The sequence below is a fragment of the Drosophila subpulchrella genome, chromosome 3R (genome assembly GCF_014743375.2).
Source record: "Drosophila subpulchrella strain 33 F10 #4 breed RU33 chromosome 3R, RU_Dsub_v1.1 Primary Assembly, whole genome shotgun sequence".
NCBI classification, from domain to species: Eukaryota; Metazoa; Arthropoda; class Insecta; order Diptera; family Drosophilidae; genus Drosophila; species Drosophila subpulchrella.
This window is the reverse complement of record NC_050609.1, coordinates 17,464,965-17,492,473: the sequence shown is the minus strand read 5'-3', so window position 1 is coordinate 17,492,473 and position 27,509 is coordinate 17,464,965. Positions and strand designations below refer to the sequence as shown.

General features: G+C 40.2%; 3 protein-coding genes across 15 annotated transcripts in view; 1 reads left to right on the top strand and 2 right to left on the bottom strand.

Annotated features, from left to right (window-relative positions):
• Positions 1-219: 219 nt before the first annotated feature.
• Positions 220-15,244, top strand: LOC119549888 (sodium-coupled monocarboxylate transporter 1). Of its 13 annotated transcripts, XR_005219433.1 has the most exons (12): positions 220-364; positions 953-1,602; positions 3,584-3,743; positions 4,273-4,338; positions 4,420-4,471; positions 6,995-7,217; positions 7,325-7,574; positions 7,820-8,203; positions 8,267-8,454; positions 8,510-8,747; positions 8,960-9,025; positions 9,081-9,114. XR_005219433.1 is itself a non-coding variant. In XM_037858199.1 (11 exons), the coding sequence occupies exons 2-11, from the start codon at positions 1,070-1,072 to the stop codon at positions 13,084-13,086; spliced, it is 2,118 nt and encodes a 705-aa protein (XP_037714127.1). In that variant the 5' UTR covers positions 220-364; positions 953-1,069; the 3' UTR covers positions 13,087-13,280. The 13 variants fall into 13 exon arrangements, 12 of the variants coding, with proteins under 12 accessions (XP_037714127.1, XP_037714169.1, XP_037714201.1 ...); XM_037858199.1 differs by lacking the exons at positions 4,273-4,338; positions 4,420-4,471; positions 6,995-7,217; ... (4 more) ...; positions 8,960-9,025; positions 9,081-9,114 and adding exons at positions 11,242-11,307; positions 11,364-11,415; positions 11,477-11,544; ... (3 more) ...; positions 12,571-12,740; positions 12,804-13,280; XM_037858241.1 differs by lacking the exons at positions 4,273-4,338; positions 4,420-4,471; positions 6,995-7,217; ... (4 more) ...; positions 8,960-9,025; positions 9,081-9,114 and adding exons at positions 11,242-11,307; positions 11,364-11,415; positions 11,477-11,544; ... (3 more) ...; positions 12,571-12,740; positions 12,807-13,279.
• Positions 15,245-15,253: 9 nt separating this feature from the next.
• Positions 15,254-17,141, bottom strand: LOC119549936. The gene is made up of 2 exons (XM_037858318.1): positions 16,475-17,141; positions 15,254-16,113 (listed from the first exon to the last, which is right to left on the bottom strand). The coding sequence occupies exons 1-2, from the start codon at positions 17,022-17,024 to the stop codon at positions 15,446-15,448; spliced, it is 1,218 nt and encodes a 405-aa protein (XP_037714246.1). The 5' UTR covers positions 17,025-17,141; the 3' UTR covers positions 15,254-15,445.
• A 1,008-nt stretch (positions 17,142-18,149) lies between these two features.
• The window catches only part of LOC119553322 (cardioacceleratory peptide receptor), a 38,083-nt gene continuing 28,723 nt past the window's right edge, over positions 18,150-27,509 (bottom strand). The window contains exons 3-7 of the mRNA XM_037863655.1: positions 20,501-20,636; positions 20,240-20,437; positions 19,686-19,946; positions 19,331-19,607; positions 18,150-19,211 (exon numbers count right to left, since the gene is read on the bottom strand). Coding sequence (XP_037719583.1) covers positions 18,977-19,211; positions 19,331-19,607; positions 19,686-19,946; positions 20,240-20,437; positions 20,501-20,636 — 1,107 coding nt within the window. The 3' untranslated portion in view covers positions 18,150-18,976. The remainder of the gene's footprint in view (positions 19,212-19,330; positions 19,608-19,685; positions 19,947-20,239; positions 20,438-20,500; positions 20,637-27,509) is intronic.

Here is a 27,509-nt window from a genome sequence, read left to right as displayed (position 1 = left end):
ATACACACACTATCCATATCAAGCTCACACCCGAATGGGGGGTGTGCACTTATAAGTAGACTTATCTATCCGGATCCGACATGCCCCTGGGCAATTTAGGCGACAAAGCTTTACACAAAGCCTCTGCCCACACTCTTACAAGATTTGCGTGAATTACGATCGGCCAATCTGATGATGCTGATGCTTTGTCGCCGGACTTGGATAAGATCAGAACTCAGATCTCGGATCTCCGGAGATCTCTAACGCAGCTTGCGGCGGAAAATTAGTTCAGTGCTCGGCGGAGATTTGGACCATACACTTGTGTGTGCTCGCTTCCAAATCGAATTAAATTATCCTGAGTCCGAAATTCAAGGATCTTGACAACGTGCGTGTTAAAAAAAGACTAATTAGTGTCAATTAATATCCTAAAAAGTGTTTAAACTTGAAATCAAAGTATTTTGTTTTGCCTTTTAGAAAGTATTTTGATTTTAATAACGAAGGGTTCGGCAATTGTGATACTACTACTTGAGATTCTTTGACCTCCAAAGCATTTAGGACACTGCAGTTCTTGAGATAATAAATATTTGAAGACAGATGTGTTAACATATCTTTATAAATCTTTTTTTAATACATTAATAATTTTAGTAATAACAATAATTTTGGGACCAAGTTCAAGTATCAAGGCTTTTAAATAATGCTTTATCATGGAAATAAGGAATAAAATATAATACAATATATATCTAAAGATATATTCGGTGTTATAAATTATTTTGAAATAAACATGAATATTACACTCTATATTCCATTAATTTATACTAATTTATTTTATCATATACTTGCTTTTACTTGGTGTGTGATACAAAATTTAAGTTCAAGTTTATTAAGAAATAAGTACCAAGTGATTATCCTTTGTGGAAGAAACCCTTTCTTGCTACTTCCAAGTACTTAATCCAAAATCGAATTCAATTCACAGTGCGAGTGCGTGTGTTAAGCTAAATGCAAAAGTAATCAAAATCGAAGGCATTAAAGCGACGCGGCTGGAAGTCAATAAAAATAAACTACATAAAAGCAACTTGCGGTCCCGGAAATAATGTCAACCACTGCCGATCCCGTGGCGCTGGGAGTGGGTTTGGGGGCCAGTGCCCCCCCTGGGGCGGATGAGGCTGTGGTGGCCAAAACCTCCACAACGGTGGCCAATGTGATTGCCAAGACAGTGGCCGTAATTAGCAATGCGGTCTCAACTGGCGCCACTTCCTCATCCACACCCACTTACTCAACCACCACCACCTCCTCCACGCCCACTCCAACGCCCACTCCCATTCAATCATTACCCCCATCCTTGGAGGATGCCGAGCAGAAACTCAGCGTGAAGGATTTGAGCCAGGCCCTGCAGCATTTCGGCATTGTTGATTACTTGGTCTTCATCGCCATGTTGGCGGTCTGCGCCGTTATCGGCTTCTATTTTGGCTTTATCGAAAAGAAGCAGAAGAAGCAGAAGTTGGCCAAAAAGGACGGCGGGGGGGCGGCGGGCGTCGAGGAGAGGCGTGGCTCGGAGGCGTTGGACTACCTGGTGGGCGGGCGCCAAATGAAGGTGTTTCCGGTCGCGCTGTCACTTGTGGCCAGGTGAGTTACAGTTACAGTTTCGCCAGCTACTACATCTATATATATGCAAATGCTGAATGGGCCCTGCGAATTTTTTCCTGGCTAGTCAGCAGGATGTGCACTGGAAACAAAACAGGGGTACATATTAAAAATCATTTATTTGGCAAGGAAAATGTTAAGAAAATTGGATTATTTTGTAACACTATTTTCCCGAAAGATATAGTATATAATTTGAAAATATGTCTGAAATATTTCTAAAATAAATCTAAAAATTGTTTTAATTTATAGCAATACCTTAAAATTTTTGAGAAAATTTTTTAAGTTTTCAAAATAATAATTTTTTAACACTTAGACATGATAAGAATTCCACAATTTATTTTTCAAATGGCACTTAATATTAGCGATTTGATTTAAAACATATAATGATTGGTTTATTTTATGTTTAAAAAATGTGTAGCTATGATTTAAAAAATTTTTTTTTTTAGTTCTCCCGGCAAATCAATCAATGTATATATTTTGCAGTCATTCCGCCTTATGCCTTCGACCAGTTGGCCAAACGTGCGTATCCGTAATCTGGATTATCTGCCCCAGTCCAGCATTGTCTGGCGATTTGTTTGGCGAGGGCAAACAGAGTGGCGTTTTATTTAAAAGTTTCCGAGACAAGACGAGAAGGGCTGGGCGGATTGCGTAAACAATATTCATTGTCAGGGTCAAGCGTTCTTAATGGATGGGTGATATTCAAATGGCTTGCGGAACTTTGCAAGTAAATATATCCTTATATCTGGCATCTGAATACAATTTAGCAGCTCGGTGTGTCCCTAAGCCAGATTGAAGTTGTTTAAACTTGCGCCTGGCCGCAAACTCAAATAATTTGGCCAAATTACTTTTTCTTTTTGGTGTTCGGCCGAGTGACCTTGGTGTTGTTTCGCAGATGGGTTAGAGGTGATTTTCCGTTTGACACGTTTTGGTCAAGCACCTTTCGAAGGGTGCGGCCCTGGGTCCTTTGTCTTAGCCGTGTTGTCGTTGCCGCATTAATGACCCGGTCGACAGGTCCTGTTCCCCGAAAACCTGGCCGAGAAATCCTGTCGCCTGGTCATTTGCCTCGCCCGCTGACAATTGTTTCGTGAGCCTTTTATTGTTATGGCATTCTATTTGTTGTCGTTTGCTTTTTGCAACAAATTCAGCCAACGTGCTTTGAATTACAATTACATGCCATCATTTTTTGTGTGTTTTTCTTGTTGCCTACAAAATGTCCTTTGTTCCTCTCACATTTTTTCAATTTTTTTAAACAAATTGTTTTGCTGTGTGTGTCTGCATACTTTAACGCCGCTTGTTATCAACTTTTAATGGCATTTCTCTCTCGGCCATCAACTTTCTGTGTCTGCGGTGGCAATTCATTTGTTTTGAGGCCGAAATTGAAATGATGATTGTTATGGACATTAATCATTAAAATCTTATTACGCGATGCAGGGCACAGGAAAAGTTTTCTTCGCCAAAAGCGGCTAGACATTTTTTTGGATTGAATTTGGTTTAATATGGGAGAATACGTGCTGGAATTTATTATGTAAGGTGAAACAGCAATATATTAAACTTTCATTTGAAAAACCTAACTTATTCCCTATGTTAAATTTAAATTTTAGCTTTAAAACTATTTTTAAAAATTCCATAACATATTATAATGCCTATAAAAAACTGGAAATAATTCAGTCCATAAAGGTTTATTAATCCCTTGAGCAATATCCAATCGATTACCTTAAATTTGTTTCCCAATTGCTGCCCACCTTCGTCATAACTTTGACCAGAAACTTGAGTGGCCCCAGCTTAATTCAATTAAAAATGTTCCCCAAAGTTTACTTTGTGCGAGGGCAAAAATAAAAAGATGAAGATGAAAACTTGGGCAAGTCAAAAATAGATCCTGATCAATCGGTTGGCAATTAGCGTTGCTGAACTTTAAGCTTCGGACGTAATTGGCGTGAACTAATTTGTTGTATTACGCTTTCAGCTTCGTGTCTGGAATTTCGCTGCTGGGAACCTCGACGGAGATCTATGTGTATGGAACCCAATACGCCTTCATCCTGGTGACCCTGGCCATCTCGGGAGCCATCTCGTGGTACATCTTCCTGCCCGTCTTCTGCAATCTCCAGCTGACTTCCACCTATGAGGTAAGCAGAACGTTGTCCAATCCAAGAGAATGTGTGTGTTTACCTATTGGACTACTGCATGTTACGCATTAATTCTATGTTTCTGAGTGTACGAATTTGGATTCTTTTGATATTCGATGGCATGTTAATGTGTAAGTAAAGCTAAGGCCATAGCTGAAGCCAAACAACGAGCAGGGAGTACATGTTCTGTGGCAAAAACAATTGCAATCAGCTGTAAGAATTCCCTGAATGCCGGTTTATTTGCATGCCATTCATACATAGATTTTGGCACACAATGCTTTTTTTCTTGTCTGCCAGCTGCAATAAGCTCGAACAATACACAATTGTACCAGTTGGCATACGGATAGTCGTAGTTTATAAGTTGCTGCCAGGCTACATGTCGTATGAGTAATATTCGATTATGTATGCGCCGCGTTGCCCCGCACACACGCACTCGCACTGGGTTGTCTGTGTGTGTGTGTGGGCCATCCTTATTGTGTGTTAACCGAACGACAAAAACAATCTATTGGAAAAAAAAAATATTTTGCAGTATTTCGAGTTGCGCTTTAACAAATCGGTTCGCCTGCTGAGTTCCGCCTTCTTCACGATTGCAAATGTAAGTATAGTGCAATATTTGGCTAAAAGAAAGATTAATCCTAAAGCAATCTAAATGCCTATTAAACTGTATTTTTCTTAGCTGATCTGGCTGCCAATTGTCATCTATGTACCAGCTCTGGCCTTTAACCAAGGTAAGGAAGAAAGAAATCAACATTTTAAAAAGTTTTCCAAATTACCAAAATTACAAAATTACATCTAAAGATTTTCTAGAACATATCTATTGTCAAGAACCCTTACATAAGCAGATAATGTGTTATATCATATTTGAAATATTAAATTTAAAGTTATCACATATTAAATTTAATATTTTTTGTTTTAAAGATTTAGTTTTTAAATTTCTTGCTTACAATTGTGTATCCCCATTGGTCTATTCATTCATTGGCTTTTCCTGCTCATGTGCTGACCTTTGTGAACTCTTCCAGTTACTGGAATAAATATCCATGTTATAACGCCAATCGTGTGCCTCGTCTGCATTTTCTACACAACTGCCGGGGGCTTGAAGGCCGTTGTCTGGACAGATGTGATCCAAACCGTCATTATGATAGGAGCGGTTATCTTTGTCATTATCAAGGGCACCCTCGATGTGGGCGGACTGGGCGTGGTCTTTCAGAGGAACTTCGACAGCGGACGAATCGAGTGGCCTGAGTGGGTGAAAACTATTGGAAGGTCCTGACATATAATATATGAATTCGTTTCGAAAACAGACTCACTTTCGATCCCAAAGTTCGCATGTCAATGTTTGCCTTGATGGTGGGCTATGTTGGCCACAATACCTACCAATTCGGATGCAATCAAATGATTACACAGCGATACATGTCCCTTCCTGGGGTTAAACAGATGGCACACACATCCTTCGTTTTCATTGTGGGACTGACTCTTTTGTTTGCACTGTGCTTGTACAATGGCCTCCTGCTTTTCGCAACTTACTACGACTGCGATCCTTTAACCACAAAGGTGCGAAAATGAATCTTTAAGATTGGAAATCAAATCAATTTTCAACTCAGCATGAAATTCCTTCTAAAAATGATTTTTAAATTGGCACAAATCAATATGAAAGAGGTCTGAGTTTGGGTTTTTTTGGGTTCCAGTTGCTGAATTTGATGATATATGTTTATGACTGAGAAATGAATTACAGTTGGCGTCTGCCAAGGATCAGCTGGTTCCCCTGCTCGTGATCCAATCCATGAGCTCCTTTCCCGGAGTTCCCGGACTTTTTGTGGCCGGAGTATTTAGTGCCGCCCTGAGTTCCCTGTCTACGGGTATGAACTCCCTATCCGCTGTTTTCCTGGAGGATTACATCAAGCCCTTGGCGAAGAAACCCCTTACGGAACACCAGACCGGTGTTACCCTGCGTCTTTGTACGGTGATCATTGGAGTTGTCAGTGTGGCCCTGGTTTTCGTGGTCGAGCGGATGAGCTCCCACGTTCTGCAGCTGGGAATGTCCATTGGTTCAGTGGTCCAGGGTCCGCTGCTTGGCCTCTTCACGATGGGTCTGCTGTGTCCAAGTATTAACTCCAAAGTTAGTTTCAATTCATCTAGAAAAACAACTTTTGAAAATCCATTCTAATTTTTTGTCAAAGTTTCTAAAATTCCTAAACAAATTCGATAATTATTAAATCAAAACAATAATTTAGGGTGGCCCTTTTTGGAAGTTTTTTTTGTACAGCTGAAAAATCATTGGAAAGATCCTTTAAAAATTATTATTTCGTTTAAGAGTGCCATTACGGGTTCCCTTGTTGCCTTCTTTTTTATGGGTTGGCTTAGTATTACGGCCCAAATCGCCATTAACTCTGGGGAAATGCATTCTCCGGAAAAGCCAGTCAGCATCGAAGGCTGTGATTATGAGTTCGACCGTTCCCTGGTGAGCCCCGCAAATGTCACCCTTCTTGGAGCAGAAACTCCGTAAGTTTTCCAGAGTTCCTAAAACTATCCGTGCCCTCTTCATCACTCAAACCTAATCCTACAGGTCCCTCAGTTTCGCTGAGCAGCTTTACCACATTTCCTTCCTGTTCTACACTGTTATGGGGGGCACAGTGGGTGTGATTGCAGGACATCTGGCCGGTTTTATATTTGGCCGAAATAAGGCCGGAGACGTCGAAGATGACTTGCTCTCGCCCTGCATACGACGGTTCCAGAAGTCCAGATACACCAGCGTTAGCCTGCACGAGAACTCTATTAGAAGTTCCAATGAGAAATCATAATCCCTTATAAATCCCTTTCATATTATTTCGGTCTACTTTCTGAAACTTAACATACTTTTGGTATAGAAAAAATTTGAATTTATATCTACCTGCTAACTTTTACCTTTACCCTGCCTAAGACTTAATTTTTTTAAATTAAGCATGCTTATTTTTGTTTTTGTGTAACTACTTAATAATAAAAGGTCTTTTAACTTACATTATCTAATTTTAAAATCATCACCGAATGAATACTGATTATATTTTAATCATGTGCTTCACGGGTTCTTGACAATTCATACAAGTTTTCATAGCTAATTTGAACTTCATTTCATCTATTCATTTTTTGAGAATAACAGAAGCTGAAAAGTTTTTCAAATTTGTAAATAATCAACTTTAGAGTTACTTAAAGCTCCTTTAAGGAGTTTTCCATAGGATTCAAGGACTTTCCGGGTTGACTTTTGTGCACTTTTTTAGTTACTGGAATAAATGTCCATGTCATCACGCCCATCGTGTGCCTCGTCTGCATATTCTACACAGCTGCCGGGGGCCTGAAGGCCGTTGTCTGGACAGATGTGATCCAATCCGGCATAATGGTGGGAGCGATTCTCTTCGTCAGCGTCAAGGGAACCTACGATTTGGGCGGCCTAGGCGTGGTTATTCAGCGGAACTTCGAGAGCGGGCGACTGGAGTGGCCTGAGTGGGTGAAGCACAAGTACCACACACATGGCGGGGAAGTTATTCCGCCGGGATGTGGGGTACATGTGCTCTCTTGCCTGCTCATAATCTGAGACATTTTCAAAACAGATGGACGCTTGATCCCAAGGTGCGAATGTCCATGATGGCAATGTTGGTGGGAAACGTCGTCCACAACACCTACAATCTCGGCTGCAATCAGAGGATGACCCAGCGGTACATGTCTCTACCCGGAATCAAGGAGATGGCCCACTGCTCGTTCCTCTTCATCTTCGGATTGGTTGCCTTGATGGCCATCTGCCTCTACAATGGACTCCTGCTGTCCGCCACCTACTACGACTGTGATCCCTTGACCACAAAGGTAGGTGATTATATATTCCAGATATTTATAAATATAAAACTGTCGAATCTAGTTATAAAACCCTCTTAAAGACTCTAACAACTAAATTGTATTATAATATATATTTTGAATTGTTAAACTTTTATAAAATACCCTTTAATTGATAAAGTATTTCTTTATCATTTCTAACTATAAGCCTTATAAAAGGGGTGCAACCTATCTGTACATTTTTATAAAATCCCCACTGACTAAGAAATTACTTGCAGTTGGCGGCGGCCAAGGATCAGCTGGTTCCCCTGCTCGTGGTCCAGTCCATGAGCTCATTTCCCGGGATTCCCGGCATGTTTGTGGCCGCAGTGTTTAGTGCCGCCCTCAGTTCCCTGTCTACGGCTATGAACTCCCTATCCGCTGTTTTTCTGGAGGATTACATCAAACCCTTGATGAGGAAACCTCTGACGGAACACCAGACTGCCGTCACCATGCGTGTCTGTACAGTGATCATTGGAGTCGTGAGTGTGGCTCTGGTCTTCGTGGTCGAACAAATGGGCTCCCATGTGATGCAGCTTTCCATGACCGTGAGTTCGATTGTTCAGGGTCCGCTTTTGGGTATTTTCGTGATGGGCCTGCTGTGCCCAAGCATTAACTCAAAGGTTAGTCTTCCTTGTATCTATAAAAAAGCTTTTTCTGTTGCTTACTCAAATATTTCCTTTTAGAGCGCCATAGTGGGATCTCTATGCTCATTCTTCTTCATGGGCTGGCTGTGCCTATCTGCCCAATTGGCCATCAATTCTGGAGAAATTACGTTCGAAGCCAAACCAGTTAGTGTAGAAGGCTGTGACTATGAGTTCGATCGTGACTTATTGAGCCCTTCGAATACCACCATACCCATAACAGAACCTGCGTAAGCTTAGCCAGATATTATGAACTTTAATCACTTCATAAGGTTGCCTCCACAGATCGCTCAGCTTTGCCCAGCAGCTGTACAACATCTCTTTTATGTTATATAGTTGTATGGGTGCTGCAGTGGGCGTGACCGCCGCCCATCTGGCTGGCTTTATCTTTGGCCGTAATAAGGTCGAAGATGTCGACCTTGAGCTTATATCGCCAGCTATTCGTGGGTTCTACAAGTCCAGCTATACGAGTGTAAAACGGGACGACAACACTTTGGAAAGTTTCAATGAGAAGTCTTAGAAAGTAATTTCCTGCCATGTACTTGTCAATAAAACATACTCTTAAGCAGCACTTCAAGTTTATTTTAGTTAAGTTAGGGTTGCTTGACCAGGCATGTAAATAACTAATCCCCAGCATCTTCACATTCAGCTCTGCATGAATCAAAATTTTGGTCTAAGTTTTGTTTATAATGAAATATGTTATGTCTAACCAAATGAAATCCCTTAAACCTTTAGTACTTTCAATTGCGCTATGGCGCTGGCATACGCAATTTGGGTTCGGTGCTCTTCATTGTGGGAACGGTGAGTATATATAGTCTAATACATTTTCTTTATATATTATCATTTCCTTTCTCAGATGCTCTGGCTTCCTGTGGCGTTATATGTACCGGCCATCACCTACAATCAGGGTAAGTTTGATTTTAGATTATGCGTAACCATTTCAATTAACTGTCTGCCAATAAATGCACTCCGAAAAATTCCCTATAGTTACTATAATTTTTTATTGAATGTATTCTTTTTTCACTGTTGACATCATTTTTATGGCAGTTTAAGTAATAGCTTTAGTTATACATCAAATTTCCCAGTCATTTGACTTAAAAACAAATTAGACTATGGTTTTTTTTTGTGTGCATCCTTGTAAATTGTCCTCCTTATTGTTATATTACCATCTTTCAGTGACTGGAACTGGCATCCATGTAATTACGCCCATTGTGTGCACTATCTGCACTTTCTACACGTGTGTGGTGAGGTGTTAATTAAATCTATCTACAAACTTGTCGACCAACTTGCAGATTTCATTTATTTCAGGGCGGACTGAAGGCCGTCATCTGGACAGACGTCATTCAGAGCTTTGTGATGTTTGGCTCCATTTTGGCAGTTTGCATTAAGGGCACCTTCGATGTGGGCGGACTGGGCGTGGTTCTGCAGCGAAATGAAGAAGGCGGACGTCTCAATTCACCGAAGTAAGTCTGCGTGATGATTAAATTTCCCATTAATTGTGAAGCTATTCTAAAAACCATCAGGTTGACTTGGGATCCCACAGTGCGGCTGTCAATGCTGTCTGTGATTTTGGGCGGCACTCTGCATAAGATCCAGTCCTCGGATGTCAACCAGGTGTCCATCCAGCGATTCCTCTCCCTGCCAAGTTACCAGCATGCTAAAAGATGTATGCTGATTTTCACACTGCTCCTGCTATTCCTCCTCAGCTGCTGCAGCTACATGGGATTGGTATCCTATGCAGTATACCACGATTGTGATCCAATAAGTACTAAAGTAGGCAAACTGTCCAGAAAAATACTTAGGTGTATACTTATTGAATATATTCCATTTAGAATATTTTTAAAAATATCTAGAAACTATTGTGCATATAGTATATCCTTATAAATAGGTAGCATATTTTATGTAGTATTGATCTAGAACTTTATTTATTTTTGTTTCAGTTAGCTGCTGCCGTTGACCAACTGCCTTCGCTGCTAATGATGCGAACTTTGGGTTCTCTACCTGGATTACCAGGACTATTTGTGTCTGGGGTTTTCAGTGCTGCCCTGAGCTCCCTTTCCACGGGTCTCAACTCCCTGGCCTGTGTGATTACTCAGGATATCTTAAGACCCTTGCTGAAAAAACCGATGACCGAACGCCAGACGGCCTTTTGGTTGCGGGCAATTGTGGTTGTTTGCGGATTCTCGTGCTTGGGGATGGTGAACATTGTGGAGAAGTTGGGACAAGTGGTTCCATTGGCCACCAGCACAGCCGCAGTTTCGATGGGTCCTCTTTTGGGGATTTACTGCATGGGCGTGGGCCTGCCATGGGTTAAGGGGAAGGTGGGTGGATATCATTTAATTTAAATTAGAATTAATAATTTATAATAATGTCAAATCTTAGAGCGTGCTTCTAGGAAGTTTGGTGTCCTTTTTGGTGCTATCATGGATATGCGTCAAGGCGCAGTTGGCCCAAATGGATGGAGAGATACGCTATCCCAAGCTACCCGTTTCAGTGGATGGCTGTGACTATGCTTTTGATAACCAAACAGTTCATGAGACCATCCACGGGTACAGGTAAGTATGGGAAACCTTAGATCAGCCCAGTAATAATATATTTGTATATCATTTTCTAGACCCTCGGAAAGGAACCTCTACCATTTGTCCTTCCTTTGGTACACAGCTTTGGGTGGTGTGATTTGTACAATAGTCTCCTTGTTAGCTGGTTTCATTTTCGGCTGGGAAGATCTCAATAAAATGGATCCCGCCTTGATTACGCCCTGTATGCGACGTTTTCTGCCCAAAAAGAACTATCAAGCGGTTAATATGCAGGATCTTTTCAAGCGCAAGATCGAAACTGAGAATTATAGTGCTTCCTAAACTTTGTCAATAAAATGTGCGCTTTTTGTTCTGTCGAAATGCTTTTTATTTACTTTTTTGTGTGTATCCAGCATGTTTCATTATCCAATGCATCTTGTACATAACCATGCATCCTATAAAATATTTGTTCTTGTTTCTGTTTGATTTCGTTTATCCTAGTACTTTGAAAGACGATTCGATCGAAGGGTTCGCATCTTTGGATCCTGCCTCTTTGTGGTGATGAATGTAAGTTGAGTATGGATATGATAAGAGTAAATAACTAAAGATATAATTTGTTCTAGATTTTATGGCAACCCATCTGCATCTATGTTCCAGCCTTAACTCTAAATCAAGGTAAAAACATTTTCTTACCTTTGATGTTTTATTTATAATATTTATTATTCCTACTTTTCAGTTTCTGGAATAAGTGTTCACAAGATTGTACCCCTAACAAGTTTTGTTTGTATTTTGTACACCAGTGTGGTACGTATTTGGGATAAAGATATAATATATATGCAGTTAATATCTGGCTTTTATTGTTTTTCAGGGTGGTATCAAGGGTGTTGTTTGGACGGATGTCATTCAGGGCATCGTTATGGTTGGATCCATGCTTATAGTCATCATTAAAGGCACTATGGATTTGGGTGGCCTGAGCGTTGTGTTGGAGCACAATCGTCAGTACGATCGGCTAGTTGGTCCTGAGTTAGTATATATTTCATAAAATATTTAATATACTTAATAACACAATAATTCTTTTCAGCATGACCTTTGATCCCACTGCGAGAATGGGTGTGTTTGCCTTGTTTATTGGTGGCGCTTTGTTCAAATTGCAGGCAAATGGCATTAATCAGGCCATAGTTCAGCGTTACCTTACTTTGCCCAATAATAGGGATGTTAAAAAGGCCCTAATCCTATCCCTAATTGGCTTTATGCTCGTCATGTTGATGTGTGTTTATATTGGAATGTTGGCATTTGCTGAGTTTTACCATTGTGATCCCATCACAACGGGGGTAAGTTTTAAAATTGGAAATAGAAAATCCAATTTATTATAATTTATTCAAATTGCAGCTTGCTCGTGCCAAGGATCAAGTTATCCCACTCTATGTGGTCAAGAACGTGGGTCATATTCCCGGCCTGGTTGGTCTATTTGTGGCTGGAGTTTTCAGTGCTGCCCTGAGTTCTCTTTCGACGGCCCTGAATGCCCTTTCCGGTGTGATTCTCACGGACTTTGTGGAACCCTATAGGAAAAAGCCCTTGACTGAAAGACAAACCGCCTATTTGTTAAGGGGAGTGGTCATTTCCTTTGGCCTGGTCTCGATGGCCAGTGTTCCGATTGTCCAGAGATTGGGGCTAGTCATGCAGCTATCCTCCACAGTGGCGGCCATTACTTGTGGCCCACTCCTGGGAGCCTTCAGTGTGGGCATGCTACTGCCCTTCGTTAAGACAGAGGTTTGACTTACAGAGGTTAATTAGGAAATTTTCTTAACAAATAGTTATCTATATTTTTAGAGTCTTCTCACTGGCATCTCGTGTGCCTCCACCTTTACAGCCTATATTGTGGTTCGAGCTCAGATTGCAATTTTCACAGGAGCACTGACTTTCCCAGCGAAACCCGTTTCTGTGGAAGATTGTGACTATACCTTTGATCTCCCCGAGAATTGGAATGCCACCACCACGGCGTATGTGATTGTTCCAAGACTCTCTTGAACAAATTTGTAACTAGATTTTTTCTTATTTTAAAGCAGAACTCCAATCGAATCCACTAGTCATGGCCTTCATGAGATCTCATTTTTGTGGTACACCGCTGTGGGTTCCTTGGGCACTGTACTTGGATCTCTGCTGGCCACTCTCTACTTTGGTCGCCAGGATCCCCGTTTGGTGGATCCCGAACTCATCAGTCCAGTACTGAGAAAATTCTGGTATGGAAAGTACAAGAGTGTGGCCAGTGATAGTGATGAAAAATCCGATTTTAACCTCCACGAATCGGAAACTCAGCCCAAATTGGAGCAGTCCGAAAAGTCATAGGGATAGTTATTATATCTTACTTTAATCCCGTAAATATATTTACAGTGTATTCAAAAACCCAAAAACATTGTAGTTTATTTTTAGTTATAACATTTTTTGTACCTTAAATTAACCGAATGCCTAAGCTTGATGTTTTTTAGCTAGCTTATATAATCATCTTTCCAAAGGGGTCTGTCCTTGATGAATCCTTACTTATACACACTCACTCTTTCAGTACTTTGAGAGACGTTTTAGCCGGCGAATGCGTTTGTTTGGAGCTGGCCTATTTGTTCTGAAGGCGGTGAGTCCAAATATTATTACCTAAAAGACCTTTCCTTATGGGTATTTTTGTTATTTCAGATAATATGGCTTCCCATTGCTGTCTATGTCCCAGCTTTAACCTTCAATCAAGTGTCTGGAATTGGAATTCACACCATCACACCCATTGTGGTCATCATTTGCACATTCTACACCTGCGTGGGCGGAATCAAGGGCGTGGTCTACACGGATGTCGTTCAGAGCGTTATTATGTATGGATCCCTGATTGTGATTATGGTTAAAGGAACCTTGGATTTGGGCGGTCTTGGAAATGTTTGGCGGATCAATCAAGAGGGTGGACGCCTCAATACCCCAGAGTAAGTAGAAAATTTGTAATACTATTAACATATAGGTACTAATTTATTTTCTTCTATACCAGATGGACTATGGATCCCACAGTTCGTCTAAGTGTTTTCTCAGTCTTTGTCGGTGGAACCTTCTTTAAGCTGCAGAGCACCTCGATCAATCAGGCCACGGTTCAGAGATTCATGTCTCTGCCTTCCTTGAAGGCCATCAAACAGACTCTATTCACCTTCTCCATTGGACTGATACTGCTTTATATGGGATGCGTCTATGTGGGATTGGTGTGCTATGCTACCTATTATGATTGCGATCCCATGTCTACTGGAGTGAGTATTCTATATTCCATTGACAAAATATTAAATCTCTTAAAAATATTTATATTATATTAATATTTATATTTTGTAGCTTGCTGGACGTCGGGATCAATTAGTTCCCCTGCTAGTGATGCGTGTTTTGGGCGTTGTTCCTGGTCTGCCAGGACTTTTTGTATCGGCTGTCTTCAGTGCTGCCCTGAGCTCTTTATCCACGCTCCTGAACTCCCTGGCCGCCGTAATCCTGGAGGATTTTGTAAAACCGCGGATGGGAAAATCGATGAAGGAGAGCCACGTGGCTCTGACCATGCGAGTGGTGGTGGTGACCTTCGGCATTAGCTCTATTTTCATGGTCTATGTGGTTGAGAAACTGGGAATGGTGCTGCAGCTGTCGGCAACTCTCCAGTCGAGTTTATATGGACCAATGTTGGGTATTTTCACGGTCGGAATGCTCATGCCTTGGGTGGGCGAAAAGGTTGCTTATAAAATATATAAAAATATTATATATCTTTTATAAATAATCTTAAATTGCAGTCCGTTTTTGTGGGCAGCATTTGTTCCTTTGCAACCATGGCCTGGATAGCGGTTAATGCTCAAATTGCCAATATTACCGGTTCCTTCCAACACACCAAATTGCCCGTTTCGGTAGAGAACTGTGAATACGACTTCGATATGAGTCGCTACCTAAACTCCACTTCGGAATAGTAAGTTTTCTTTGGTATCGATTTGGTATTTTATATTTATAACCTATATTTCTTTTTAGCGAGCCTCACCAAGGATCCTCTATATATCACATGTCCTTCCTATTGTACGCCATGTTGGGATCCCTGCTTACCATTACTCTTTCCAACTTGGCCACCTTTGTTTTTGGACGTCAGGATGTCAAGGATGTGGATGAGAATCTACTGTCACCATTTGTTCTGCGCTATTTGCGAAAGAACAATTACTATGAAACCGTGGAGCTCAAGAAAGTAGATGTCTTAAAGCTAAACGAAAGTTCTGATTAAAGGAAATTACATCAGATGTTTGATGTTACCATTCATAAAGAAGCATTTCCCATGCTCAAACATTTTGTTCCTATTGATCTGTGTGAATACAATCATACATCAACTAATTTTTTGTAATGCATAATTTTAAAAATTCAACTGGTATAATTTATCAGTTAATGTAACCTAATGAGGCTTGTATATGGCTTTGTTTTTTTCTCTTAATAAATAAAAGGTATATTTTGTATATTATTTAAAAAAGTGTTTTAATGTTTTTATTTATTTTTAGTGTCTGATAAAACTTAGGCCAATTTTTAAAAATATTTTTTCGATTTGGTTTGCCTGGTAAGACAGTCAGTTGCAAAACGTGAAAAGGAATCAATCTCCTTAGTTCCATTTCCAAGAAATGCAACTGAATGCCATATCAGGTATTTGTATCTGGGGATGAATAAAATACTATAGTTATTTAACTAACTTTCGCCGTGGAATCGGAATGTTGCGGACGTAGGGCGGATAAGTCATGGCCGGATGGCATATGATCTGACTTTTTCTGTTGTTAAAGGATCGGGATAAGCAGCTCTTGGAGACTTTCGAAAGGGGTTGAGTGTTAGTGAAACGCCTGGAAATGGAGGAAGTGCGTCCGGAGAGATCTGGCATGCTGTAGGAAGTGGATCGCCTGGGTAGAACTGGGGTATTCGTATGCTTCGATGATGAACGGGATGTCTTTTTGGATTCCTGATTCCTGGCCATGGATTCCTTATCCGTACAGGACTGGCACATGTGGTAAACCAGCGGTGCCTGCTGTTGACACAACTGATGCTGTGGTCCTCTAGGTTTTAATTCCTTAGCATCGCCACCGGAACATCTCTTTTTTGGAGACAGATCCACGCTGGAACTTCTGAATCGACCTTTGGATGGAACCCGTTCATTGTGCACCTCCTTGCAGGCGCACTTCCGCTTCCGTTCGCGCTCCAACTTCCGTTCCTTCTCCGCATCCCGCTCCTCCTTGCGCCGCTGCCTGTTCGCCTTCGCCTGATTGAGCGCTCTATAGTGCACTGTTTGGTTGTCGATGAGCATTTGGGTAACGAACTTGAATTGGTTCAGGTTCGTTTCACTCTGGGCGGTAATTTCTAAAGAGCAGAGGTAAAATCAGGATATTATATACCAAGGGGTTCATTAAAAGATGATTAATCTTTCTGGATTACTTAAAATGCAATTTACGGAATTGATTCACCAGAAAGATATTAAAGGTTACAACTACTTCAAGGAAAAAAAGAGGAAAGGAACATCACTGTATTAAAAATATTAAAGGAAAATATTCTTACAAAAATAAAAAAGGAAGCAAATGGTATTATGAATGTGGATATTAATTATGGGCAACTATAATATTTTTATAAGATTTATAAAAGTTTTAAAATTTATAAAATAGACTGTTAAGTTACAGATAATATCTTAATAAATAATTTATTTGATATAGGATCTTTATCTTACTGTTGGTAACATCGCGATGAATTTTGTTGAGCAATGCCTCCTGGTTCTGCAGCTCCTTGGACAGTCGCTCCATCTTGGTCAAGGACTCCTTAAAGCAGTTGGTCACCATTCGCTGCACTGCCTCCTGCACGGACTCCAAGACATTATCGTGAATGATGCTAAAGAAGTCGGCAAAGGATTCCTGTAGATCGCGATTGGGATCATTGCTAGATTCGGAGGACATCACTTTATCCTTCTGACGATCTTCGCCAGCTTTTTCACGCGTATCTTTTTTACTCGAACAAATCACGGGTGTCAACCGGAATCCCACGCTCCTGGAAGACGAATCCTTGTCACGTGATGAGCTGGATTTCCTCTGACGCTTTGTAGTCTTCCTAGGGGAATCGCTGGAGTTACGGATTTCCGATCGATTGCGTGACCTTTGACCTCCTGACGACGTTACGGATCTCCCGCTGCTGCGCTGGCAACTCTCCTTGGCGGTATAGCCCCTCCTTATAACATCGTAGCCCGACTGTCTGGCCGATTTTGTAAAGCAGTAATTTGGAAACATGACTTTTTTGACGAATTTTTAAACTGTAGAGCGATTAAAAACTAATGGTTCATATTCTTATAATCAAGTCTTCGGATTGGCATTGATATGAGCAGTGAGTTTGCTGTTGGGGTTTATATTATGTTAAATTTTCTAATTTAAAGTTTTTTTTTAAATAATAATTTTGAAAGATAAAGCCAAAATGGGTTTGCGATTGTTACTGCTATTTGCATAATTTAAAATTTATTGTCACACATTAAAATATGTTTTCCAATTAAATCCCCTTAGTTTTTATTCAGTTTAACAAGCTTTCAATTTGCATTTTTAAAAGCCATGGCAAATAAAAATGAAAACCAATTAAATTAGCACAAATGAAGCTAAGTAAACAGTTTGACCGTTTTTTATGTCAAGACCGCGCGATTGTTTACTAATTTGCTAATAGCATTTCAATTAAAAGTTGATAAATAATTTGCAAAATCATAATTGCAAAAATTTTGCAACTGTCCGCCGTCTTTCATAAGCTCCTTAATGGATTTTCCTCCCCTTCCCTTCGGGCCAAATGAAGCGAATGGCCCAGAGGGAAAATTATTTCTGCAACAGGATCTGAAGTGAATTTATTGGCCAACTGTCCCGTTAAGTTTCCATAGTTTCCATCTGTTCAACCAAGCGATTAAATATCAGGAAGTGGAGAATGTAAAATTTATAAGGGTTGAATTTAACCAGCCTCAAAGCAAACACATAAACAGATTCCCACGAAGTTGGCATGGTAAATTTGCCATTTTCAGACAATAAAGAGTAAAAGATATAACCAATGGCTGTTTGTTTGGCCCACAGAAACCAATATGTTTTCATTGTCTGCCCGGTTTGTCGCTCAATTTATCTGTCATGTTGACTTTCCATTCGGTGACGTCAGTTCTGGAGGCCACAAACAATACCACATCATCGCAACAATTATAAACGGAGTGAGAGGACGAGGGCTCACAAATCGTCCTTGTGCCCATTGTTCAGTGGGGCGAACTGAAAATGGGAAGATTTTCCAGCGCGTGCCAAGAAAAGGAATGAAAATGCGGGACACTCTTGAAGTCGGTCGCCTTTATTCTGCTTTTCTACACATAATTATGAAATAAATATTAGCTTAAACCAAATTGACTACAACATTATGCTCTATTAACTCTTATGGTCTACTTATGCCTAATGGGTTTTGGTTTAAGATACTTGGGCATGTTTATACACCATTACGAGTGGCTATATACACGGATGAGCCGGAATTCAAATGGCCCTAACAGCTAGTTAAGACTGGAAAAAAATGCAGTTTAAATTTCCGCTAAATATCCGCGAATGGCACGCAAATAAAATCAGTCTGTGAAGAAGAATAAAACTAGGAGAGCTTTTAAAATTAGCTTACAAATGGATTGAAACCTAGTCATTCGTTCAAATTTTGAATCAACAATTGGAAAATCGTCAATAATCTTATCAAGTGTCACAATCTTTTTAGAAGAATATTTTATTTTGACTTTAAGAAATTAGGTTGATAGGTCAAAACTGTGTAAAAATGTTTTCTTGACAACTTTTAACGCTTTTTTTGGAAATCTGTGACATAACATATGTAGTATGTATACTAGGAATTCGTTTTTGGAGATTACATCGCCATCTTTAAAGATATTTATTAGATTCTTAGTGATAATTAAAAGTCATACAAATGTCATGCATATCTTAACTACAGATTGCTATTGGGCAAATATAAATACAAGGTTTGAAATTCGTAGCGTAGACTTGGCACACTTACGACTAGGGACTTACATTTGGCTTTCTCTATGCCTGGTACAACTATCGAACTTATTGTCTAAGCCTCTGAAGCATTTCACAGGGTGTCCCCTTCGTCTTTCCTCAATTTAAAGGAACTCTGCATCGCTGAAGGAAGTGGGACCATGGATCGAAAACAGGGATCTTTTGCGGGTGGTGTGGGCCAGCTATCATACCTCCGACATGGCTGGAACGGTTACCACCATGGTGGGCCTTTCGTTGATGACCACATGGGCATTGGTCCTGTTGGCCGACCTCCGGGAAGTGGTCAACGAGGTGGTCAGTGTCCTCATGGAATCACAACTGTTTTGCAGACGACGGCCCACCGTGTTGCAGCGATTTTGCCTCGAGTTGTTGCGGTACGATTTGCAGCAGCAGGTGAACCACTTGAAGGGCGGAAAGCGACTAGAAAAATATTTAAAAATTTATTTGGAAACATATGAGTTTAAAAATAATAAATTATTTTTTAAAAAGCTAAATAAACTATATGCGGCTTAAACTTAAAAATATTTATAATATCTTACCTTAGAGTCCGAAAGACCTGCGATGAGAAGAGGCAATAGATCAGGGGATTGGCCGCCGAGTTCAATGGGGCCAGACTTTGGACGAAGGAGGCTAGGGCGATGTTGGCCTGGGAGTGTGGAATCTGATCAAAGACCTGCAGCAGATCAAAGATGATGTACGGCGACCAGCAGATGATGAAAACAAATACGATGGTCAGTGTCATCTTGACTGTTTTGACCTTCGCACGCGGAATGATGCCCCTCGAACTGGCCCGCCTTGCAGGTGTGGCTCCCCGTTCTACAAGAATAATGTAATGATTTCGATTATAACAATATAGTTCTATTGTTTAAAGACATTTAGAAAATGTTATATTACCTGTGGGCAAAAATATAGAGCCATTGGCCCAAATCGTCTTAACAATGATGGCATAGCAGGCGGAGATAATCAGCGCGGGACCCACAAATAGACATACAGAAACCAGACACATATACCATCGCCAGGCTTCCGGGGAACCCAAATCTATCCAGCATTGCGGAGATCCCTGGATGAGCTTCTCCTCGTATAAAAACAGCATGGGAATGGAGAAAAACGCCGCTAATAGCCACGCCCCACCCACCAGTTGACGTCCTCGTTTCCCTAAAAATATATTTTTCAATGATTAAATATAAATATTGGTTGTTTTTTTATTACTCATATTTTAATATAAAATCCAATAATTAATTTTAAATTAAATCATATAATTTCCCTTAAAACATTATAGAAATTTTTCAGTACGAACACATTCAGATACATCTTAAAATTCCTGTTCTACAACATAGCCAAACTAAATTATAAAAATGCCGCTCGTCTAATCCAAAGAAACCGCAAACAGCGCTTTGGCTAACAACATTTGGCAATTAGAAAACTTTCCGCTCGACGACTTAACTTACACGACTTTGAGAAGTTCATGGGGTGCCTGATGGCGTCGTATCTGTCGATGCTCATGGCCACCAGGACGTAGGTGGACGAGTATGTGACGACGGCCTGCGAGAAGCGGATGACCTTGCAGGCCAGGTTGCCCGCCCTCCAGGCCACCGTGGACCGCCAAACGATGTCGGTCAGCACGTTGAGCAGTCCCACACTCAGATCTAAAAGTAATAGACTGGGAGTTAGGCAATGGATGGAGAAATACCCCAATACCCAAAACGCACCTGCCAAAGCCAGCTGTTTGATGAAGAAGTTCATCCGGGACTTGCGATTCTTGTTGATGAACATCACAAAGAGCACTGCTGAATTGCCCAGGACGATGGTGAAGAACAGGATCCACAGCATAATAAACTGTTGCGTCTGAAAGAAAGGAAAAATAAACCCGATTGTGGTCACATTTCATTAAACACCTAACAAACTCATTGTCAACAAAGTGTTAAGGACGGAAATCACGCATAAAACTCAATTTAATGCCAACTCAAACGCACACACACGCACTCGCCTGTTTATGGCTCTTTAAATAGCCATAAAAATGATAGAGCTATGAATTTTTGCTGGGTGGTGGGGGAGGGGTCACGGGGGGCAGGATGTGTCAGCGGAAGTTTGCTTCTTCCAGTTCAGTACTAACAAGACTAGGACAACACGACAACCTACAAACACCCACACAGTCACCCGTGGACCCACACACAGACGTGATGAAAGACAGCCACCGTAATTCCAGCAGGAAATTGCCGGCAAGATGGAGGACCTGCACTCCAAAAAACATTTTTATTGGTCTTGTTAAACAGCTTTGATAATATAACTAAGAAGAGCGGTATTAAAAATATATGAAAAACTTTGAAATATAATACCGTTTAGAAAAATGCCTAAAAGTATGCAGTAAAAATTGAAGCCATGAAAACTATCCATTAAATGTGTATTGTAGCATACTTTTAGACATCTTTGTAAGTAATTTAAGAACTGTATTGATAGCTGTGGCTATTTTTGTATAGCATTTTATTTAAATAGTTCAAAACATTCTAAAGATTTGTATTTTAAAAGGCTTTTAAGCACCTGAAAAATAAAATGCTGTAGATTTTTAATCTAATACCTCTCTTTATCATAATTTTGATAGTATAAAACATTTTCAAACTGATTTCTTAGTGTACAGGTGACAATGAATAGTTGTGCTAGTTTTCTTTTATTGCCAAAGAAAGTGAAATTATTTCCTTATTTGCCCACAGATAGCTTACAATGCAAAAAATCGCATATATGCTGATGTGGCTAATAAACCGTGCGTCGGATCTTCAGTATATTTTCAGCAAATTAAATTTGCTTTTAACGCCAGCACCCAGGGCTCATATCTATTGAAGGTAAGTTTGAATTATGGCCTCGGGGTCCTGCAGTCTGACGCCAACACCCATGTTGATGTGGACTTGCTTAAGGGCAAGCTGGGTAAACTTGTCCCGAAAAAAGCTGAAATCTTGACAGGCTTCGTCCTTGGAACTGCGACTTGGAACCCAGACTGAAGACGCCCCACCTTATGCTACAACTTTTTGCCCGCCCATACTTGCAGTATCCACTTTTGGTTTATTTTATTTCTGTGTTTCGGCCTAAGTATAGATATGGAGAGACAGCAGAGAGATGTATTTTGTTCCGGCGACTTTTTGGCGCTGCAAGGGATCCTCAGACGGTCTGCCAGTCCATCATGTTGTGCAAATTACCGCATAAATCAACAAATGAGCAAAGTAAAGCGGCTATTTTTACTCATTTTTTGCACATCCTGTCTGCCCCGTTTTTCATTATTCGCCGGTGTCGCGTTTTTATTATTAAATGCGGTGCCTTCATTTGTTAGCAGTAAGCATTTTCACATTTTTCCCCGCCCCCTGAACTTTGATTTCGATGTTTTACCAGAAAAGTGACTTGGCGCAAGTCCTTAAAGCCTTTATCGGATTGATGTCCTGAGGTGTTTGCGTTCGGCAGCTCAAGTGCAATTTTCCAGCATGACTTTCGAGAAAGTATATTCGCGCTTGAAGGGAAGTTAAGGCAGTCGAAACTTTTCACGCGTTGCAAAACTTTTTCCCATTTGATGATGGCTCAGCTCTTATTTTCATTAGACACCATTTCTGGGTGAAATTTTTCGCACGTTTCTGGTTTTATTTTTATTTCTTCTTAGCAAGAAGTCATGCCAAATATTTGCCTTAACAGATTCATATATTTCACACTTAAAGGAAGTAGAATCTTCTTCATTGCCGTTTTATGTTTATGGAGTTTAATGTTTGGATATCTGGCACTTTACTTAAGATTGGAATACAATAAATTATTGTGGTTGGATGAAAAATCGTAGATTACAGAAATATTCATTTTCTTTTAAACTCATTAAAAATCGATTTGTTTTAAACCTTTTCCGGAAAAATTGTTAAAATTATTTCCGCAGCATATTGACAGGCGCAAAATAAAGTCGGAGTAATAAATGCCGCACTCTTTTTACACCAAATAACTTTTGTCAGATTTCTTTTGGACAGCTTTGTATTTTTATTATGTCCCATGCTGTGGGCGCTATAAAAATGTAATAAATGGCACATTGTAAGCCTTTTTTAATGATCGACCATTTCTGGTTGCCCCTTTTTTTTATTTTTTTGCTTACTTTTCTAACATTTTAACGTGTGTGAGTGTCTGTGCGGCTTGCCCTTTTTTGGCAAGTCATTATGCCTTTTTCAATTTGGCTTTGCACCTCGAGGAAATTGCTTTTTTTTGGCTGGCAGAACATTAAAAGTGCGAAATTTAATTTGAACCAAAGGAGAAAAACGAGTTGAACGCATAAGCCAAAGGCAAAGGATACACAGGATAAGAAAAGGGGATTTTGACCCGCCAGAGCAACCGTAAATCCTCATTAAAAGCCAATTCTGGGCGGGGAGCACCTGTTGCAGCTCTTGGAACTACAGCTACAGCCACGGAGCAACTTTATCTGCCGCAAACTATTATGTCTGATTATTAAGTGGGACAGCCATAACAATAGAAGCCACTTGGCACTCGAGAGCCACGCGCTGCGAAATGATGGTATCCGGATCCGCATCCGTTTTCCTTAGCCCGCAACTTAGCCCCCATCCTAACCCCATCCCTTAGCGACTTTAAGTGCACTTTGTGCGGCTTTGGGGCTCGTGGCTTTAATCCTACCAAATCGCCCGTGCTGACAAATTTCAACCGCTGCCTGCGGATCGTAAAATGCAGCAACAAAGACAAATGGGTGGCCGCAAACAAAGGCAATGGGAAATTAATTTCATTTCGCAAGAAAAGGAGCTTTTTCCCGCCCAATGTTGCAGTTGTAGCAGCCAACGGCAGCTGCGCTTATAAATCAGTCCTTGTAGCCAAGTTCGCGGCAGTTCCACATATAGAATATATGGTATGTTTTGCGGGTTCCATTTGATTTAGGGAAGCTGGCTAAAATATACGCTTCGCTGTATTTAAAGGTATCTTAAAAAAACACGACCATTATATTCAAGAAAAATTAAAAGGAAATGTTAAAACCATTATAAATTCGAATTATCAGCTTTTAGGTATTTAAGGAAAGCGATAAAAATATAAATATATAAGCTCTAAAAATATATAAAGGTATGGCACCATATTTTTATAGTCCGAAAGATAGATGTTAAAACAACGTTATGTTTTTCATTGCATACTTTAAGACACCTTTATTAAAGATTTCAAAACTCCAGTAAAACCTGCGAAACATATATAATGTTAGTTAAGCAATTCATAATTATGTCTAAATGTATGCAATAGTATTTTTTAAATCCGAAATTTGACTGAAAATACGAAGTTCTTTTTTTGTTGCATACTTTTGGATACCTTTATTAGTGATTTCAAAACTCTGGTTTCAAAAACTTATGTCGCTTTCTTATAAGTTTGATTATCAAAATCCACTCAATATCGAAAAAAGGAGACGCCAACAGATAGTCTCATTTTTATAGGATACTTAAGATTCCGCAATGCTTTGCCCATAAGCTTAATCAACTTTTATTTTCTTAGCTCATATTTAAAAAGCATCCGAGCTAAGGACGCGGAGCACATGGCACTCGGCCACCATTGTTGACTTGGTTGTTTCGCAGCTTCTTTGTTGGCTTAAGTTTTTATGTATGTAGTTCCATCTGTGTTTTTGTGTGGCTTTGGATTAGTCTGCGTGGAAATGTGTTTTGTTTGGCTGCTTGTTTGTTTTCGTTTCTTTCTCACTTTTCAGGGCATTCATTAATAGCGATTACATTGGGCTTGAGTGCTCTGCAGAGAACACGAGAAGTTGCATAAAGTAAAATTAAATTTCATATTACGTATACGCAGCGTGCTGAGCCGGCAAATGGTCAGATAATAAGCATTAGGAGAAACTTTCCTCGCCAGGCAGGTCAACGAACTCTAGCCAGGAAAAACATATTGTCCAGCCACATCGAGCGATAAAAATGCGAATATATGTGTGTGAAGGACATATTCATGTAGCGACGAGAAGGACACTCTTGAGCTGGTATTATTTTGGCATAAAAACATGCATTTGGGTCAAGCCGAGCACATCAATCATCGTTTTTATAGAGGTTCGTGCGGCTTTTCAGCCACAATGCCCGTTTATGAACTGTCCTATAACCAAAGCCATATAACGACGGCCAAAGGACGACTACTGCGCTTTAATTCGCCTAATGGCCAAACATTTTGTCATCAGCTGGCTTAAATCTTCCCCTCCCTTGGCCCTGCATATTTGGCGTTGATGTTGACACAAATTGAAATTAATAAAAGCCCGGCATTACGGCCAAAAACTGTGAGCTCTGTGTGTGTATACATGCTGTTGACAAACTGTTGAGTGGAAATTCGGGTGCGTGGGTGTGGAAACATGAAAAATGGCCAAAGATTTGCCAACATAATTGTGGTCGGTTATGAAAACGTGGTGCAGGGAGAGCGAAAGAGCTAATAAAGACCAACTGACTGACATAATGGATGTTTAACTGGTTTCCAGAGTCTATCCGCCCTATCTATCTGATGGGGCGGCAACTCGATTTAAGCCAAGTAAATGTTTCTAGGACTAATGAGAGATTAGCCGAATGAGTCACGGCCATCGTCTTACCCCACTGACAACTGACCTACTAAACGAGTCGATAAATTTTTGGCAAAAAGAAAGCAAAAAGAACCTAAGGCTAAACCTCAAATTGTTACTCTAGTGACTCGTATATTTTCGGGTCAACAAAACACATTAATCAAATGAGTCGAACATAAATTAAGCTAGTTGGTCCAAAGATGGCCATAAAAGAAGAATATAGAAAGGTCAGTTGACTGTTGTTGCAATGCAAATGTGTCCAATTGTATAAATAAATTAAAAGAAAAAGCATAAATATGAGTTGAAATGGTCTGAAGTTTAGATAGCCTTAGCAGAGGCCGAATTAGGCGTAGGCCAAAAATAACAGGCAATAAAGTCAGCCTTGATGACCAGACAGTAGAATAACAAAGGCTAGGTTGCGATGCACTGAGAGAAAATTCATAAATTTTCAATTTGAAATTCAATCAAGAAAAATATAATTAAATGGTGTTGATGTTCAAATGTTATAATGATACTTATTTTTTATATCAAAATATCTTCAATTCTTGTTTGGAAACAAAACAGGAAATTAATTTAAGTAATACAAACATTTTTCAAATACACCGCAAAGTATAATAGATGTATAAAGTGCACCTCAGATTGCTTTAAGGTATTTTTTCCAGTGCCATATTGTTAACAGGAGGCAAACAGACAAACAATAAATACAAGCACGCGCCTAGCACTATGCAAAACAAATTACACCCTGCCCCCGGGCGAGAAATATAATCTATAGGATGTGGAGAATCTGCTGCGGTTGGCGGAAGTTATGGCCAAAATGCCTGGGAATTTGTGTGGGTGCTGTGCAGGGCCGGGCAATTTGCATAAACAACATAGGCATTTGTGATACGTACCAAAAGTCAAGTCAGGCATAAATTTGAATATTTTTCCCAGCCATTTACCGCTTGAGTTGGGTTTCCCTTGGGGCCGGCGATAATTAACACATAAGCTTCAGACACATGTCCTGTCAGTCCCCCTCGCCACCTCTTCAGAATGTCCCCGTATGTATCTTCGTCTGACTATCATGGCCATCGTCTGCCAAATGAGTTGAGGGACAGGGCATTAAGTAGCCATGCCAAATCGTTTTGTTTGTGTGGTCAGCAGATAAGTTGACAGGCAACTGGGCGTCGAAAGTGAAGCCAGATTTTAACTAGACACTGTCAGTCAGTCAGTCACTAAGTAAGCGGTTTGATATGCGCTCGCAGACAACTTGATTTGGGTATTGTCATAGATGGCTCTTTGTCTGCCAGACTCACGGTGAAATATTATCATCTCGGGTTGGCTTATATTTCAAGGCACTCGTCACAATAGTTGGCTTAGTTGTAAGTCAAAGCAATAGCAATTTATTTCTTTTAAATTTCTTCCTAGCGCTTAAATATCTCTTGTAAATGTATCTAAAAGTTTGCTACAGAAAAAGCATATTCTATCTAAATTGCCAAAAATTGTTGCATACTTTTAGACACATTTATAAGTAATTTGGAAGCCCTAGAAAATTCTTTGGCATCCTTAATTAAATGATTTATTACGAACAAGTAATTTGTTAGCTACTCTTAACGTTCTTTCAAAAATTCCTTTATGCTCTCTACTGCCAGATTTGTTTTCCCCAAAGAAAATTCCACACCCAATTAAATGAAGACGTAAAAATTATGCAAGAAACCAGTTTCAAATTAGTAAAAGAACTTTCGCAGTGCTCAAAAGTTTTTGGCTAAAGGAGCAGCTCACCTAATGTCCATAGACATCATTAGAAGCCTGTTGTCTAAGTTTCGAGGAACTTTCCCTGCACAGCAGCAAACCGAAAAACTCTAAGCAAAATAGAAACTTTCAACTACAAAGTTTGGGCCAACATTTGTTTAAAGTGAGTCAAAGGGAAGGGAGGATAAAGACAAACTTGAAAGTAAGTGTGTACTGTTGATGTATCGGCTTTAACTACAACTTTGACTACTCCAAATGCCATTTCCGTTTTCATTATCATTGTGCCCCTTCCAGCCGCAGGAATTAACTTTCATTTGGCAAACGACAGCTGCACCTAGCGATTAACGAAAAGACAAGCTGCGAGTACTCCAGGAAGGACCAGTCAGACCTATCGAAAGCTAAGTAAACTTTTTCTTAATTTAAAATTCCGCAAATGGCACTTGTCAAAGGAC